The following is a 19,349-nucleotide window of genomic DNA, read 5'->3' as shown; positions in this document are numbered from 1 at the left end:
TTTCCATAATCAAACCATTCTGTTTCTAGGAGTGCAGAAAACTTTGCACACACAGCAAAAGCACGTCAATCACTATCATTCTAACGCGAATGTGAGTTGAGGTGTTTCGGGCAACATTTGCTGGCTCTGGGTGGGGTGACACATGGCGAAATGTGCACACTATGCCCAGAACCAAGGCTGTCTTGAAGTCCCAGCCCGAGTGAGCATTTTCAGAAACACACTCACTGCACACTTACCTTAGTTTTTGCTCATTGTTTGTTCCAAAGCCTTCTATTGTCATTAAATTGTTCAGAACATTGCTACATTTGGAGAGTGATGCCCTCTTCTGGTCTCCACGGACACCCACATGCTCACCCGCCCCCAGGTTGGGGGAGGAGGGGAGTCTGGTTCAGCTGCTGTCTTTACAAGGTCATGGTTTTTAAGAAGCTGGACTCTCTATTAAAAGATTTTTCTGAAACAGCACCACAGGCAAACTGCCTGAACTGACCACCTGCTGGTCTGAGGGTAAGATACCACGTAGAAGACGACTGTGGGGCTTTGAACATGGAACTTGACTGTTGAGACAATCTGGGAGCTTCTATTAGGGAGTTAGTGCTCCTCCTCAGAGTCGGCAAAGGCAGTGTTAACGGCTTCCTGGGAACGTCCTTGTTAAGGGTTACAAGATGAAGTGTTTCAGGGGTGACTCTGTGTACAACATTCACACGGTTCGGGCAAAACCATATGCATCATATCCTTCTAATAAATACATCAAAACGATGGCAACTATTCATTTATTTCTTGTCCCCAGGGTATAAGCCAGGTATTGGACTGGGGACTATGGTGTGGAAAGGGCTAAGACGAAGCCCCTTCCTGCCAGGCTCTGTCTCACAGGTGGGGGCGGGGCACACTGTTTTTCACACTGTGAAGTGAGCATACTCATCCCACACACACTTACAAGATGACCGTCCATTCTGGTGTTGCACGGGAGCTGCAGGCACAGCCCTCAAGGACCTTCAAGGGAGGTGTAACTGTGCACTCAGGACTGGGAGAGTGTGAGCCCCAAGGTGCACAGAGTACCAAAGCACCGCAGAGGCCAGGACCAACCTGGTTCACTCAGGGAGGGGCCCGGGCAATGTGGGGAAGATTAAGTTTGCAAGGCTGACTGGAAATCCAATGGAGAATGGAAATGTGGGAGGGCGGAAGGGCGAACACACACACCCCTCCCCGCTCCCATGCTTGGCAGGACAGTGTCCCAGGAGCACGGAACGAGACAGAAGGCAGCTATGGGCTGAGGGCATGAGGTGGGTGGGTGGGTGTTAAATCTTAAACAGATTTAGGAACTGAAGCTCCTTCTTCAGGCTATGGGAGCTGAGGACAGTCGTGCCGGATAGCCTCTGTCTCACCAGGCTGGGCCCAAAGAGGGGACAGCATTATCCTGTGCCCATTGGCTCTCCTTAGGCCCTAGGTGCCTGCCCACAAGGCTCCTGGCAGATCCACTCATCAGAAGAATTACTGGGATTTTCAGGGGCCAACGCTATGCTAGTCGGCAACACAAACTGTTCCACTAGGTTGAAAGCTCCATCATTTTTGAGATGCTGGAGCTGAGACAAAGTGACGAAGGGTGGCCCTGAAGTGACCTGTGAGGGATGAGGCAAAAGGCTCTGAGGATCAGTTCCTCTTGGAACTCTGTAGAGAATCTTTCTTGGGCCAAGTAAATGGGGCCATCACCTCGGCTATTTAGGAGAGCGCAGCTTTTCCCTGATGTCACAGGCAAACAAGGCCATAAGGTAAGCCACCTGCAGGTATTTTACATGACCTCTAGAGTAACTCTGGCTCAGCATCTGTCTTTATCTGCTTCTCATTTTTGTGCTTGGCATAGAGAGAGCTTTTTGTATATATGATGCCAGCATGTTGGTTGTGTCACCATTCCTGCCTTGAACTGTGAGACTGGCCTTTTTCTCCTACAACAGTGCCTCTGCAGATCTGGCCTGAAATGGTGGGTTCCAGACCCTTTTAACCAAGGTCCGGTCTCTTTCAACTGTGGGGATGGAGCAGCCCCTCAGCTGTGGCCTCCATAAGCTCCCATGCTGGAAATGAGCTTTTAGCGATTGAGAGGTACTTCTGCAAAATCTTCATAGCTGAGAGCCTAGAGCCTGGGCACAGCATCTCAAAGGAAGGCTCTTAGCAAAGGACTCTTAGCCTTCCCTAGAATCTGCTAGTGCCATTGCTGTGTCTCTTTTCTCTCATCAGCTCCATATGGGATAGCATTTTTTTTTAAACAGCAATAAGGAAATCATGGTTGTGAAGGGCCTAAGCATTAGTGATGGGTGTCTGGCTGAGAAGAAGGCTCACCGCCCAGGGGCAAGGTCAGACGGGTGCTATACCCACACTATAAGCCACTCATCAGCGTGCAGTGAAGGAGGGAGCCTCAGGTATAGAAGACAGGCAAACAGGCAGGCAGAAACGGGAACCCCCAAGGCAGAGGAAGGAGAAGCAGCAAGGCCGTAGGCCATCTCAACTGAGAACAGGAGAGCTGTCTCCACCAGGAAATTATCCCTTCCTGGATACCCCCATCTGCATGTGTCAGCTGTGCCTGGCCTGCGCCCACCCAGAAGCCAAGTGAAGCCACTGGAATGATGAACAGAACAGGTGATGACGGCGATGAAGGCTATTAGGATCCCTGGCATCAAGAGGAGGAGGCCCAGCCTCACGGGAACTCCAGGCTGGATCAAGTGTCTGGTGGGGTGCGTCCACCGAAGGGGGCGTCTCCTTCAGAAGTAGGGATAGCGAGAATAGCTCGTGCCAATCTCCCCTTCGAATCCCAGAACAACCATCCGCCCCAAGTCCAGATCCTTCAGATCCCAGCCCCCATCCTTGGAAGCCTTGTCAATCAAGAATCAAAACCTGCTGAGGACTGGGGCCAAGACTGTCCCCCAAAGCGGGTTCTGACTCAGTCTGCAGCCTCCGTGGCGGGGTTGAGTCAACCCCTCTGCCCTGGCGAGTTGTCGCGCACCGGAGCCCCGGGAACACCTCTCCAGGCCCGAGCTACGGAGCCTACCTGTGCCCGCGGCTCGGCTCCTCCTCGCTGGCGCTGCCCCAGCCAGGACTGAGGTACCGGGCTGTGTCCCCCGCTGCCCGTGCCGATGTCCCCTCGTCGTCCTCCTCCAGATCCTCCACATCCTCGGCCTCCTGGATGGCGACACGGATCTGCACCGTGGTCTCGGGCCCTGGCAGAGTCTGTTCGCCGAGCTGGGCCATGGCTGACAGGGTCCCTGTGCCGCGAGGCCAGGCCAGCCCGCAGCCAGCGATAGCGACGATCGCGCGTGGGCGGCGCGCGCGCGGCGGAGACTCGGGCCCGGGGAGGGACAGGGGTCGCGATCCGCCCCACGCCGCACGGCGGGCACCGCCCTGAGCGCTCACGCAGGGACGACTCCCCCGCGCTCCACAGGCCTGTCCCAGGGTAAAAAACCAGACCAGGTCCCTCCCTGCGTCCCTCTGTGGTGGCGCCCCAGTCCCACAGCTCCCTCCTCCCCGCCCCGCGCAGAGATGCCGCTCAGCTGGCTTCTGGCTTAGGGCTGGACTCGCGGAGACAGGCACAAGTCAGCAGCTCCCAGGTTTGTCTCCCTGACAAACCCACCAAGGGTTGAGGGAAAACAGCTTTACCGTTAGCTCCTCTGGCATAGCCAATTTAAGATTAGGATGAGTTTTAGGAGGTCAAGAGCTTGGCTCCTCCGTGTCTCGTCTCCTAAACAACACCAAATATACCTGGCACCTGTTCTAACAGCAAATTGTCAGGCCAGGCACAAAAGGCCTGAATCAGGGTCTGCATCTCAAGGGGCCCTCAACGTTGCGAGAGCAGTCAAAACCAGTGCTGTGTTGAGATGGCACGTAGCTATTTATTGGGTGAATGAAGTTGATTATTTAAATGCCAGGATGCTCTAAAGCCCAGCTACACTTTCACACTTAACTTTTTAAGATGAGTACCATATCGGCTGCCTTAACCAGAAACCAGGGACATGGTAAGACTTGAATCCGCATCCACGAAGCTCTTCACTGAAGGCCTTCGACATAATATACCCCATTGGCCACGTCAGAGCACCAAAGAACAGGTCATGTTTGCTTGCTCTGCTGCAGGACCCCAAGGTAGGAGATACACAGGAAACCTGGTCTTTGGGAAAACAGTGTCTGGGTATAAGGGCAGTGCCCAGTGTGCTGGTTTCTGGTCTGGGGCTAGGAGAGACGTAATAACCCAGGAAGGAAGCCCTCCCCATTTAAGACTAGTAATGGGAGCCCAGAATCTCAGGCACACTGGGCAATCGCTCTATCTTTGGACTATGCCCTCAATCCCACGGCCCCTCTTTTGCAGGTTTGAATAAATCTGTGTTCCATTGTCAGACCTATTTTATTTATTTTTATTTATCATTGTGTATTATATCTTATATTAGAAAATATTATATATTATATCTATTATTTTATTTATTAAGATAGAGACTCACTGTATAGGCCTGGTTGGCCTGGGACTTGCTATGTAATCCAGGCTGGCTTCAAACTGAATTCACAGAGATCTGTCTGACTCTCCTGTCAGGAGCAGAGATTAAAGACCTGTGCCCAGACTCCCAGTCCCTTCCCCAACTTTACCCTGATGTTAGCTTTCTTTTGATAGAAGCACTGACTGCTTTTCCAGAGGACCTGGGTTCCCTTCCCAGCACCCACAGGGTGACTCACAGCCATTTCTAACTACAGTTCCAGGGAATCTGGCACCCTCTTCTGGCCTCCATGGGCACCAGGCACATTCATGGTGACAGACATACATGCAGGCAAAACACCAAACACCTAAAATAATGCTTGGAAGTATTTTTCCCGAAGCCAGACGTACCTTCTTATAGGACAGTGGAGATTGGAGGACACACACACACCTGGGGTGAGGTCAGGAGGAGAGCGATTTGCAGTGGACTCCCTGACAACTGCCTTTCCTGATTTTCACAAGGCAAGACCCGTGATCTCCAAGACTATCCAGTGTGGCAAGACACGAGGGGTTGTCATCTGCACGCACATCAACGGTCACATTCCCACTGGTTCCTACATACATGAGAGATGTATTTTATGTCCAGGTTTGTAAATGCTGCAAGAGCCAAGGATAACACTCAGAGGTAGAGAGGCACTAGGTTCCGTTGTTCCTGGCACCGGAAGCAGAACGGAAACCAAACACCTCCTGGAGACCTTTGTAAAAGTGTGGCTGCTGTACATAGAGTAGACATCCTAGGTAGTAGGTGAATATGGTCCACAAAACTATTTATTTAGTTAGAATTTGTAAAGTGAAATTAAATTTAGGGGCTGGAAAGATGGCTCCGGGATTAAGAGTTCTTGCTGCTATTGCAAAGGACCTGAATTCTGTTCCTAGCACCCACTTCCAGGCCACACGACTGCCTGGAGCTCCAGCTCCAGGACATCTGACCTCCTCTTCTGGCCTCTACAAGCCCTCCACTCACACGCACATACCCACAAGTAGATACACACACAGACACATCAATCACAATAAAATCGTATTTTAAAAAAAGAATTTAAATGTCCTGCAAAGAGGCCTGCCTATGCTCTTCCTGCTATTATTTATTTATAGCTCTCCATAAAGAGTTTTGGCTCTGGAAATGATGTCAGACATTATCCCACCCTGAGTCCTGTATTAGTTCTGTTTCTTGTTGCTATGACAGTATACAAATGCAACCCAAGACAGGAAGGGTTTATTTTGGCCTGCAGTTTCAGGGCACAGTAGGGCCGTCATGGTGGAGAAGACACGGCAACAGGAGCTCAGAGCAGCTGGTCACATGGTACCGGCAGGAAGCAGAGAGAGGTGAATGCTGGTGCTTAGCCTGTTCCCTCCTTTTTTAGTTAGTCGGGTACCTTAGCAGATGAGACAGTGCTGTCTGTATTTGGGGAGGGTCCCTCATCCTCGGCGTAATCTCTGGAAACACTCCTGTGGACAGACACAGAGTGACTATCAGCCCTATCACATTGGTGATGGTTATTCACACTACAGCTCCTCTCGGCAGGGAGCAGGTACGCTACAGAGAATACACTCTGGGGCTGAGGACGTAACTCTGAGAGCTTCATCTGCAAGCATGATGATTTGAGCTTGACTTTCCATTACCTAACGAAAAATCCAGGTGGGACCGCCCACTGTGGTGATAGCATTGGAGTTTCGTTTGTTTGTTTTTTAAACACAGAAAGAGTATGGGAAAATGTTTTTGTTTTGATCCCAGGCGGCGTGGGATATGGGGCTGCTTCAGCTTGTCCATGGCAGCTGTGACTTGCCTCGTGCTCTGTCAGGGTGCTGCGACTTCCTCAGCTGTAGACAGTGTCTGCAACTGTGTGACATTTGGAATTCTGGGGACTTTTCAGAGGTTATATAAATGCTAAGGCCCCCAGAGGCAGGGTGGGTTGTTGTTGGTTGGTTTTGTATGTTGTTGGACATGGTTTGTTTAGTTATGCTCAAAATAGAAACAAGAAGAAATTATATATCTGGCTGGCAAAGATCAAACTTGCTCCAAGGAACTCGATGCCTCTAACCAGTAGGAAGTCAGGGACCCCTTTCCCTTTCCCTCTATCCCTTTTCTCTCTTATCAAGTGTTAGGAGGTTGAAGGGGTAGAAGAACCCACAAAGTAGCAAAGACTAGCTACAGCCCACCTGTAACCTTAGAGGTTCTTAACCTATGGGTCATGACCCCTTTGAGAGGGTCAAATTACCTTTTACAAGGCTCAAATATCAGATATTCTGCATATCGGACACTTATGATTTATAACAGTAGAAAATTACAGTTATGAAGCAGCAACAAAATATTTTTATGGTTGGGGTCACCACAACATGAAGAACTGTATTAAAGGGTCACAGCTTAGGAAGGTTGAGAACCACTGACTTAGAGCATAGTGGGAAGAGAAGGGAGAGTTGGCGCTTGCTGATTGCCTTCCTAGCTCCAGGTTAGCGAGGGACTCTGCCTCAAGGGACTAAAGCAGAAAGTGATGTAGCAGGACACCCATGCTCACACCAGGACCCAAGCGTGCGCATGCGTGCACACACACACACACACACACACACACACACACACGCACACACACACACACACACACACACACACAGGTACATCGCACACATACACACACTATAACCTTTCAATCAGGTCCCTATTAAGGTATGTTAAATATAGGGCATCTTCCTGTCAACTTTGTTGGAATATTTGTAAGAAATGTCTTTGGAATTTTATGCAAACCTTAAGGCAACTTCACACAATGTTATCATATTTAGTATCTAGTATCATGACATTTGGGGATGGAGAGACAAGAACCCTCCTCTTCATGAGAGGAGTTAGCTCAGTCACTTGTCAAACTCCTGGAGAGCACTCCTCTTCCTCCCTGCCACACCCTCTGCATACTGTATTCGCTCCAAGGAAGCCTTACTTCTGGAACACTTGTGGCTTCAATTTAGTTGTTCAGACCCCAACAGTCCATCTCTGGTAAATGAGCCGGGAGCTTCAAACCTCTTCATGTTTCCAGCTCCTTCCTCTCTGGGATAGGGGAGGTGGCCAGTCACCCCTTCCCAAGCTTGTCTTTAGCACCCATGCAAAGTTTGGCACACCACTGAGAGATGAGCAAAGTCCCTTAAAACAAAACCAGGACTCAGCCTGCTGTCCCTTTCCCTGACATCTTAGGGCTTGGGTTTGTTTAACTCTTGTTTTGTTTTGGTTTTATTTTTTTATATTTTATTCTTCTCTCATACACCTCATGCTCTGTGTTTTTTTTTTTTTTTTTTTTTTTTTTGGTTCTATTTTTCGGAGCTGAGGACCGAACCCAGGGCCTTGTGCTTCCTAGGCAAGTGCTCTACCACTGAGCTAAATCCCCAACCCCGCTCTGTGTTTTGTTTTTGTTTGTTTATTTTTATTTTTCTTTGATACATCCTGACTTCAGTTCTCCCTCCCTCCTTTCTTCCCATCCTTTCTACCACCTCCCTTCTCCCCCCAGATCCACTCCTCCTCCATTTCCGAGAGAGAGAGAGAGAGAGAGAGAGAGAGAGAGAGAGAGAGAGCGAGAGCGAGCAAGCACAGGTCTCCCAAGAATATCAACCAAACTTGGTATAACAAGTTAGAGTAAGATTAACCACAAACTTTCATATCAAGGCTGGATGAGGCAACCAAGTAGGAGGAAAAGGGTCCCAAGTGCAAACAAAAGAGTCAGAGACAGCTCCCACTCCCACTGTTAGGAGTCCCACAAGAACACCAAGCTACATGACCATAATATATATGCAGAAAACCTAGCTCAGACCCATACAGGGTCCGAATTTGTCCCTCCAGTCTCAGTGAACCCTTATGACCCCGTTTAGTTGATTCTGTGGGCTGTGTTCTTGTGGTGTTCTTGACTCATTCCCCTGAGTCCTACAATCTTCCCTCCCCCCTCTTCTTTGGGGGTTCCCCTGGCTCCCCCTAGTGTGTTTGGTTGTGGTTCTCTGCATCTGTTTCCATAAGTTGCTGGGTAACACCTCTCTAGTGATAACTGGGCTAGGCACTAATCTGTGAGTCTAGTAGAATATTACAGGGAATAATTTTATTTACTTTTCCCCATTGTATTTGGTTTTATCCTGGTCTCTGGACTGCCCTGCCTCTGCTTCCTGGTCATCCAGGTAGTGTCAGGCATGGGCATCCTCTTGTGGTGTGGGCCTCAAGTTGGACCAGTCACTGGATGACCACTATCACAAGTTTTGAGCCATCATCACCCCAGCACGTCTTGCAGGCAGGACAGGTTGTAGGTTGAAGGTTTTGTGGCGGAGTTAATGATCCAGTGTCACTCCTGGAGCTTTACCTGACCAAGACAGCCGGTTCAGGCTCCATATCCCTTGTTACTGGGAGACCTCACTAGGGTCACTCTCACAGATTCCAGGGAGTTTCCACTGCACTAGGTTTCTATATTACCCCCAAGTCCTTCAAGTACCCTCTCTCTTCATCCCTCCCAGCCCCCATGCCAGATCCAGGCTATTCCCATTCCCACAGTCCCCAGTCCACCTGCAAATTCTATTCTATTTCCCCTTCCCTGGGAGGATCGTTCCCCCTGAGCCCGCCTTGTTACTTAGCGTCTCTGGGTCTGTGGACGGTAGCACAATTATCCTTTACAGCTAATGTCTATGTAGAAGTAAGCACATACCATGTTTGTCTTTCTGAGTCTGGGCTACTTCACTCAGGATGATCTTTTTCTAGTTCCATCCATTTGCCTGCAAATTTCATGATGACATTATTACAGCTGAGTAGTCCTTCATTGTATAGATGACATTTTCTTTGTCCATTCTCTGCTTGAGGATTGTCTAGGTTATTTTCAGTTTCTGGTTATCATGAATAAAGCTGCTATGAACATAGTTTAGCAAGTGTCCATGGTAGGATGGAGTGTCCTTTGGATATATGCCCAAGAGTTGTATAGCTGGGTTTTGAGGAAGATTGATTGCCAATTTTCTGAGGAACTACACATATTGATTTTCATAATGTCTGTACAAGTCTGCACTTCTACCAGCAATGGAGGAGTGTTTATCTTAGGAGCTTGTTTTAATAACAAACTCAGAGTGGGAAATAGCCTTTTCATTAGAGGCAAGTGGGGTACCATGATAGATTGAGATTAGGTTGAAGCCAAAACTCAGTCGTGCAAAGACCTTCCCAGTACATGAAAGCCTATTGTTTTTCAATCAGTTAGAAGTATTTTAATGGTAGCTGACAGGAGAGCTGTAAACCAAGGAATAAGACATAAATGCAGCAAAACTGGCATGGCTAGGTATTAAAGAGAACTCATTCAGAGGTCTGAGGATGTGTTTATGAACTTGATCTATCATTTGTTTAGGCACATGTCAGATACAAGACCTGGAGTCACACTCAGTTTTGCAAAATGACCTAGGAGTAATGAGTGAATACCAGGTGATGGAGAGGGCAGACTATAGTACTAAGAATGCATTGACTGGGGTTGGGGATTTGGCTCAGTGGTAGAGCGCTTGCCTAGCAAGCGCAAGGCCCTGGGTTCGGTCCCCAGCTCTGAAAAAAAGAAAAAAAAAAAAGAATGCATTGACTACAGAATGTACCGTAACAGACGGCCAGTAAAGGTGTTTCCAAGAATGCCTTGAAATGTGGCTTTATTATTATTTGTGTATATGTGTACATGCTCATGTGGACACGTGTACACGTGTGTAGAGGCTTCAGATTACCTTGGATGTTGTTCCTCAGGAGCTGTTCATCTTGTTTTCTATTTGTTTGTTATTTATTAGTTTGTTCTGAGGCAGAATCTCTCGTTGGCTGAGGGCTTACCAATAGAACTAGGCTGACTGGCTAGAAGCTCCCAGGGTCTCCCCTATCTCTGCCTTGGCAGTGCTAGGATTATAAGCACAAGACACCGAAGTTGAGCTTTAACACAGGCATCCAGGGGAACTGAACAAAGGTTCTCATGGCTGTGCACCAAGCACTTTATCAACAGAGCTACCCACCTAGTTCCTGGAGCTTACTTTAAGATCTCACTCGGGAGCAGCAGTGTATTAACACACGACATCTAACAGGCCTGGACTCAGGATTCTTAACTCCATCACCTCTGATAAACAGTTTTCTTGCCTGTGAAGTGGCCCGAATGATCCTTGTCAGATGGAGTTGGCCACACAGACTAAAATTCTGTCATTTGTGGGAAATGTCTAGTCTACAACCCAACCCAAGTGCATGCTTAGCCTGTGGTAGTAGGCATGGCTTTCTAAATATAGCTATACCAAGAAGATTGTCTTTGGAATGAGGGGCACAAACGTTTCCATTGCTTCATCTGCATCCCCCTCCTCTGTAAATCAAGACATTTACTCCTCTGCTTTGTTCTGTTTTGGGTTAAACTTCAAACTCTTACAAGCTGAGTCAACCTTCCAGAGCCAACCAAATCCCAAACTCACTGGCAAAATGAAGAATTTCTGGGCCAGCACCCAGCACCCAGCACCTTCCTGTAGTTCACTCCCAACTTCAATAAGAACTAAGATACTTATAAATAGATGTGGGTTTTTTATATTTGCTTTAGAATATATTTTATTTATTCTTTGTCAATTTCATATATGTGTACAATGTATCTTGATGGCATTCAAATCTCCTGTTCTACATCCCTCAGACACCTCCAACATGCACCCTCTCCTCCTTCATGCTCTCTCTCTCTCTCTCTCTCTCTCTCTCTCTCTCTCTCACACACACACACACACACACACACACACACACACACACACAGAGTGAGTCCAGTTAGTGCTGCCTTCTGGAATGCAGTCAGTTGACTGACTGACTCTGTTGGTTTGACCTTTGTGTGAACATTGTGAAGGTAGCCATAGCTGCTGGGGGTTCCAGAATGTAATGGTATAGCATGTCCAGACAAAGCATTCCGAAGCTCTCTTCCCCAGTCTCTGGTTCTTGTCTCCTCTTCACTCCCTCCTCTAAGATGTTCCTGGAGCCCTGAGGGGTTGATGCAGATACCTATCTTATTAGAGCCGGGCCCTCAAAGCCATTAGTCTCAGCAGTTCTAATGTGAACTGTCAATCAGCAATCTTTATTTGATTATGCCCCACTCCAGTTTTAGATGGATACATGACCAACTAATTAGCAATTATACTATATTCCTTCAACTGCTTTGCGTCTTGGTATAACCACCTGACTAACTTATGGTAAAAAAAAATGTATTCTTTTGTCAGCCCTCCATGAAACTGTGGATATGTTTCCCAAAATATTTCCCCCTACCTATTGCTACAGCAGCCACATCAGGCCCAGAGATGGAAGCCCCATGAGCTAAGAGAGAGCTGTGGACATGCTCATGTGTCATAATCAGAACCATGATGAAATTCATATGCTACTTAATTCACTATATTTTGAGATATCTTTCCTATAACAGTTTAAATTATATCTTAACCAATACCTAGTATTAATTCTAATACTAAGATATTCTATTTTTTTTTTTGGTTCTTTTTTTTCGGAGCTGGGGACCGAACCCAGTAAGATATTCTATTAATACTAAAGTTCAGTGATATTCCCCAGGATATAAGAGCTGTTCAACAAATTAGATATCGGCTTTCCAATTTCTAGAGTCAGAATTTAAGAAATTTATCAATATAAGTACCTACTGCATGTCCAAATGAAAAGTGTGTGGTAAGAATAGTGCAGGATTCCAAAAGGAATAGTTTGGTTCTTCTGCTAGGACAGGCAATGGTGTGTTCATGGAGGAGTAGATTTTTTTATTTCCCCATCCAACTCCTTTATAATAATTGCATTATCAATGTAATCAATGGATATCCAGTCCCTGCTGCAAATGGCAGAGATGGCTAAGCCTTCTAGAAGGCGTCTGGTCACTGTCACCCATTCTTTTAAGTTTGAGGAGTCCTCCCAAAAAAGTAACATTGTCCCAAGTTTGGGTCCCATCATTTAAAGATATAACACATTGGGTCCAGTGAGATGGCTTGGCTGGTAAAGTGTCTGCTGTCAAACCTGATGACAACCTGGAATGGAATCCCCAGAACCTGCAAGTTGGAAGGAGAGAACTGACCTTGCAAATTGACCTCTGACCTGCATATGTGCCCTGTCACAAGTATAACCTCCTCTGCTGAATGTGAAAATAAAAATACCATATGGCTACTAGAGCATGGGGTTTTCTTGGTGTACGTATTATGGTTTACACATAAAATGTCCCCCATATGATTAAGTGTTTAAAAACTCTCTCCCCAGCTGTTTGCACTGTTTGGGGAGGTTGTGGGATATTTACCAGGTAGAGCCTAACTGGAGGAAGTGGATTTCTGGAGATGAGGTCAAGGGTCATAGGAAGCCCCTGTGTTTCTTGACTACTTTGTCGGTGGCTGTCCTGGCATTGACTCATGCATGCAGCCTCGCCTTGTCAGCAAGACAGACTATGTCCCTTCCAACCACGAACCAAGGTAAGTTCTTTCTCATCAAGTCATGCTGTTGAGTATTTTGTCCAAAGCATTTAGAAAAGCAATTTCGCACATCATACAACCGCACTGTTTTAGTATACGTCAGAGCATGTATTCAAACTTTGCCTGTAGTTTTGGTGGCTTAGGCTTGTGGTGCCTGGCTCCCACCACCCTAGAATGAATAGTCAGTCTTCCTGTGCAGTTCTCAAATTCTCCAAGTGACTCCATCTGCAAAGGAACATCTGTGGTAGGGCTTTTTCTGCTCCAATATTCTCCACACCAGGGTTTAGCTATTGGTCCTCCACACTTCAAGATGCAACTAACTAGAATTAATTCAAGCCCAGGGTTGTCTTAGAGTTTACGGAGACACTGGGAAGTTCCAGAATGAATTTCTCATATATTATGTCACCTTTGAAAAATCGCAAGAGCAGATAAAAGTCCAATCCCCAGGCTGGTGGGATGGCTCAGCAGGTAAAGGTACTGGCTTCAAAGCCTGAAGATTTGGGCTAGATCCCTGGGAGCCCTGTGGTAGATAAAGTGGACCAACTCCCACGAGTTATCCTCTGACTTCTACAGACCTGCTGTGTCATTTTTACACACACACACACACACACACACACACACACACACACACATTTTAAAAATGTGAATAATGGTGGTGATGATGACGGTGATGATGATGATAGTCTTCAAGTATTCTGGTGCAGTAGAAACAAGCCCAAATTGCAAGTCCCAGGAGGAATCCACATGGTGACCTCTGCTAAGAACTACGTGAATCTGGCATCTCCAGGAACTGATAAGCAGATCTGAAAACTGCACAGAAGACACTGACTACTCATCCTAGGGCTGTGGGAGCCAGGCACCACAAGCCTGAGTCACTAACAAAGCCTCCACTGTCAGAAAGGATGAATGAGTGGGGCTCGGATCAGTGTCTGACATGTGCTTGTTTGCCTGAGGGCCCAGACCTGGCCCTTGTCACTTGCAACCAGAAGTTATAGATCTGCGTCCCACTGCAAACCAAGGAGACTACATCAGATGGAAAGTGTTGTTTCTCTAGAACCTTTACAAACTTACTCAACAGAAAGCGTATGACTTTGGGACTCCAGTGATTGAGCTTATACATGGAGGAGCACTCTCAGCTCATGCACGGAACACTGTCACACGGCTTGGGCATCTTCCGGGCTCCTCATTAGCTGTGATATCTGTGGACACAACTGTGCCCAGTGAAATATCAGAGATGCTCAGGGGACAGGCTGTTGTCCAGCAGAGAGGGAGGGACCAGTAGAGGAAGTAACCAAGAGGTGATTAGTTAAACTTGAGCACTTATAAAGGGGATGACCATAGATCCCTGAGTGATGCTTAGGAGCTTGGCTGGTATTTTAGTTTCATTCCTGATGCTGTCACAAATGCCCTGGCCAACAGCAATCTAGGAGATTAAAGAGTTTATCTCAGTTAGCCTGCCATTGAGGGAAGCCAAGGCAGAACTCAAGGCAAAAAAATGAAAGCAAGCTTACTTGCTATTCCTGAGTATTGCCTTTGGCCAAGGAACTCACTTCAAAGCTGAAGAAGTACATCAGGACTGACTGAGGATATTACTTGTTGGCTGGCAGGCAGGCTTCTGTTCAAGTAGCTTCCATATACACCCCAGGACTTAGGGAATGGTACTTCCCACAGTGGGCGTAAGGAATGGTGCCTCCCACACAGGGCTAGATTGGTCCTACATTAAGTTAGTGAACATGAACACCCCACCACCAGAGTTGTGTGCAGGTCAATCTGACCTAGGCAATTTTTCAAATGAAATTCTCTCTGTAGATATTTCTAGGTTGTGCCAAGTTGATGGTCAAAGTTAATCAGAACAGATTATAACACCACAAGGTGAGAAGGGTCCGTGGGAAGGCCAGAAAATCTATGACGACAGACTTAAAAGAGTAACTACCTCTTCACTTCCCTCAGGTTCATTCAATGACTGGTCTCTGAGAGGATGAGAAGTTTAGGTTGGGAAGGATAGTGGAGTAGGTCTGAACAGGTCAATTCAAGGTCAAGTCAGACCTGCAGAAAACCGGGGCTGGGATTTGTCAGTAGTCTTAAGGAAGTGCTAGTTACTTTGTTGTAAAGAATTCTGCTGGTGACGGATCTAGGCTAGCATTTTGAAGAACCAAGAACCTGCTACTTCACCTCAGAGTCTGCTCTTTTTTTCTTTCTCCAGTCTCTAGGAAAGGTCTATCTGGGATACAGACCCAGACACACAGGCCTGACTTTATGAAGGGAATCCTTATTTTCACTCTCCATGAGTGAGGCTGTGAGGAACATCATATCAAAGTAAGACAAGAACACTGAGACAAATGTTTCCTCACTGTGGAGGAATGTCCCAAGGCATAATGGGATTTGTTTGATCTTTCTGAACATCAGTGCGGTGGTTTTGTGCCCCATCCTCACCAGTGGGAGGTTGAGGTACTGAAAGGACACCGAAGCACTGCTAGGGAGAAGACAGGAATGACCATTAAATGTGGCCTCCTTTAGTCCCTCTTGCAGCTGTCCCAATGAGATCCTGTTAGGAAACTGAAGCTCTGTGAATCAGAGTGTCACCTGGTGTTAGTCTTTGTCTGTGACAAAGCATCTGAACAACACATTGTAAGAGAGGAAAAGCTTGTTTGGGTTGTGGTTTTTAAGGATCTAGTCCATCATGGCAGGAGGGTGAGGCAGAGCTCAGTAGCCCACCTCAGCAGCCAGGGATTGGAGTAGGAATGAGCACTCAAGACAGTGAGAGAATGAGAATGTTTACAGTGCTGGGTCTCCCTCTCCTCCCCCTCCCCTCCCCCTTCTGCTCCCCCTTTCACTTCCCTCCCCCTCCCCCTTCTGCTCTCCCTTTCACTTCCCTCCCCCTCCCCTTCTGCTCTCCCTCTCCTCCCCCTCCCACTTCTGCTCTCCCTCTCCTCCCCCTCTCCCACCCCTCCCCCTTCTGCTCTCCCTCTCCTCCCCCTCTCCCACCCCTCCCCCTTCTGCTCTCCCTCTCCTCCCCCTCCCACTTCTGCTCTCCCTCTCCTTCCCCTCTCCCACCCCTCCCCCTTCTGCTTTCCCTTTCCTCCCCCTCCCCCTTCTCCTCTCCCTCCCCCTCCCCTCTTCCTCCTCCATTCTATTTGGCCCTCCAGACTACTGGATGGTGCCACCCTCATTCAGTCATTCAGGACCCATCTTCCCTGTTTCAATTCTCTCTGAAAATGTCCTTACACACACATACCCTGATGTGTGCTTTATTAATCTGAGCCAGCGGTTCTCAACCTTCCTTGTGCTATGACCCTTTAATACATTTCCTCATGTTGTAGTGATCCCCCCAACCATAAAACTATTCTCATTGTTACTTCATAACTGTACTTCTGATACTGTTAAAAATCATAGTGTAGGCAGATGACGCTGTCACTTTTTGCCGCTTGCTGCAGACATAGTCAACCCCATTGTGTACTTTGACATCGCGGCGATGGCAAGCCCTTGGGCCATGTCTCCTTCCAGCTGTTTGCAGACAGAGTTCCAAAGACAGCAGAAAACTTTCATGCTCTGAGCACTGGAGAGAAGGGATTTGGCTATAAGGACTCCTCCTTTCACAGAATTATTCCAGGACCCGTGTGCCAGGGTGGTGACATCACAGGCCATGATGAAATTTGAGGGTGAGAACTTCATCCTGAAGCACACAGGTCCTGGCATCTTGTCCATGACAAATCCTGGATGGCAAGCATGTGGTCTTCGGGAAGGTGAAAGAAGGCATGAACATCGCGGAAGCCGTGGGGCATTTTGGGTCCAGGAAGGGCAAGGAAGAAGACCACAGTTTCCTGCTGTGGACAACCCTAATTTCTTTTGACTTGCGGACATTTTACCCATCAAACCATTCCTTCTGTAGCTCAGGAGAGCGCCCCCTTCCCATCTGCTCTCACTGAAGTTCTTTGGGTTCCATATTTTCCTCATGCTCCTCAAGTCTAGCTGGATTGTAAAGTTAAGTTTATGATTAAGAATAAAATCTAAAAAAAGAAAAGAATCATAATTTAAATAACCAATATGCAGGATATCTAATGTGCAACCCCTGTGAACAGGTCATTCAATCCTAGAGGGGTCAGTACCCACAGGTGGAGAACCACTGATCTAGGCTCTTCTTAATCCAATCAGCATGACTAACCGCTCTTACTACAGCTTGTGTGGCTGGAATTGGCACAGCACAGATTTATAATCATGTTAGCCAGCATTCAGCCATCACCTGTCCAACAACACTGTGGACCATCCTTCTGAAGAAGCCATCACACAAAGGTGTGAAACTTCTCAGAAGTGGGGACATTATTCAGTCCCTGGGAAGGAGACAATGGTGTCTGCTATGCTCTTCGAAAAGAACTGGAAATAATTTTTCCCTCCCTAATTTCCTTCACTGCAGCTACCATCTGCATTATTTTAAGACTAGCAGTGGGCAAGCCTTCCGGAGCCACCCTGAGCACAACAGTCTGAAGTAGAAGAGGCAGCACGCGCTCTCATGCCTCACACTGTCATCTCTGTTTTATACAGCCCAGATGTTGCAGCCGACGGTCTCAGCTGCGGACTGAGGGCACTGTGTTCTTCCTTGTCTTTGGCTTGATTGTCCTTTGCCCTAGGAGGGAGGGAGGGAGGGGTGGAAGCAGTCTGAAGAGTGGTCAGACTACTCCATTTTGTAAGCCCTAGCCCCACTGCTAAAGAAAACTTACAGCGTGTTTTTATCCAGCAAGGAAAACATGTTGTGTTCTGCATTCTTGCATAACCATGAAACATCTGGTGTAACTTAGCTTAAAATTTCCTTCCAGTGTCCCATTTGGGCTAAGTGATGCAGAGACATTTTTCACCCTGACCTTCAGAGGCAACAGTGTCACAAGTCATTATCACATGAGTTTGGTCACATACGCACTAGGGACTCACCCAGGGCAGCAAGCCGTACCTCTCTATGTTACGGCACACCACCCCTTATAAATGGTCAGGGGCTAGGAAATGGAATTTAGATATTTTAAGGCACGCGGCAAACACTTCTGAGGGCTTGGCAAGGTTCTTCTCGAACTTGAACATAATCCAGGAGGCTTCTTAAAACTGAAATCTTGTCCCTGGAACGATGGCTCAGTCAGCAAAGTGCTTGTCCTGCAAGTATAAGGACATGAGTTTGATCCCCAGCACCGAAACAAAGTCTGGCTGTTGAGGCAAATGCCTATCATAGCAGTACTGGGGAGACCGAGTCATGCAAGGTCCCTGCTCAATCAGCCTGAGTCAGCAAGCTCCAGGCCAAACTGAGAGACTGTCTCACAAAACAGGAAAGATATCTGAGGTTAACTTCTGGTGCGCGCGCGCACGCGCGCACACACACATACACACACACACACACAGAGGCACACACACACACACGCACACACACACACTCACACTAAGACCCTAGTCCTCATTCTTAGTTTCAGTTTTAGTAAGTCCGAGGACAGCTCGATGAATTTGCTTTTCCAACCAGATTGAGGTGATGCTGATGTTACTGGTCTGGGGACCATGCTTGCAGAAACACTTTAAACTTTGTTCAGCCAAATCGAGGAAGGGCAAAACATTCCCACCTCATAATGTGTGGCCCCTGCTTTGCTTTGTTAAATGGATTTTTTCCCTTTGGAAATTTGTAATCCCAAATGGGAATTACAGTGACCCCACTTAATCATTACAGGTGGAAGTGCATTTGGGCACTAACTCTTTAGGAAAAAGAAGTCAGTAAGTATTGGTACCACCTAATAAATTCCAAGTGTAGGTCTCTCTAAGGAAATAATCAGAAAGGAAAGATACATCGGGGTAATAATAATAAGCCATGATGATATGCCAATTTGTAAAACTAGAAGGCAATCACCTAGGCTAAAAACTCAGACCCACTAAAGCAGCAGTTCTCAACCTGTGGGTCGCAACCCCTTTGGGGATGGAATGACACTTTCACAGGGGTTGCCTAAGACTATCAAAAAAAATGGATATTCGTATTATGATTCATACCAGTAGCAAAATTACAGTTGTGAAGTAGCAACGAAAACAACATTATGGTTGGGGTCAGCACAACATGAGGAACTGTGTGTGAAAGGGTTGCAGCAATAGGAAGGTTGAGAGGCACTGTTCTAAAGGGCAGTTAGTCTGTTGCCTTTATGTTGCTGTAGTGAGAACTTTGGTTTCTGTAAAAACACCTGGGTGTGTTATATGACTATGTTTTTGTTTTAATCCCAGGTGGGATAGGGGAGGGTGCTTCATATTGTCCACAGCTGATAACTATGATTTGTCTCATACTCTAGGAGGGGCGTGATTTTTGCCAGCTGCAGATAGTTTAATTCTGGGGGATACTGGAAAGAGTATAAATGCCAGAGCCTGGAGAGAGGAGAGGCTCTGAAGACGATGAAGAGGACGGTGAAGAAGACAA

General features: G+C 47.3%; 1 protein-coding gene, 1 long non-coding RNA gene and 1 pseudogene across 2 annotated transcripts in view; 2 read left to right on the top strand and 1 right to left on the bottom strand.

Moving 5' to 3' along the window:
- The window catches only part of Larp6 (La ribonucleoprotein 6, translational regulator), a 21,201-nt gene extending 17,873 nt beyond the window's left edge, over positions 1 to 3,328 (bottom strand). The window contains 1 exon segment of the mRNA NM_001108154.1: positions 3,038 to 3,328. Within this exon segment, the coding sequence (NP_001101624.1) occupies positions 3,038 to 3,237 (200 nt within the window). The 5' untranslated portion in view covers positions 3,238 to 3,328.
- LOC148004177 (uncharacterized) lies at positions 1,677 to 19,349 on the top strand. Its single transcript, XR_015627754.1, has 2 exons — positions 1,677 to 1,766; positions 19,225 to 19,349. It is a non-coding gene; the product is annotated as an uncharacterized LOC148004177 (long non-coding RNA).
- LOC148004178 (peptidyl-prolyl cis-trans isomerase A pseudogene) lies at positions 12,316 to 16,765 on the top strand (annotated as a pseudogene).

This window comes from Rattus norvegicus, chromosome 8 (assembly GCF_021556685.1).
Source record: "Rattus norvegicus strain SHRSP/BbbUtx chromosome 8, alternate assembly SHRSP_T2T, whole genome shotgun sequence".
Lineage (NCBI taxonomy): Eukaryota > Metazoa > Chordata > Mammalia > Rodentia > Muridae > Rattus > Rattus norvegicus.
The sequence above is the reverse complement of the archived record's forward strand: the minus strand, read 5'-3'. Positions and strand labels throughout refer to the sequence as shown.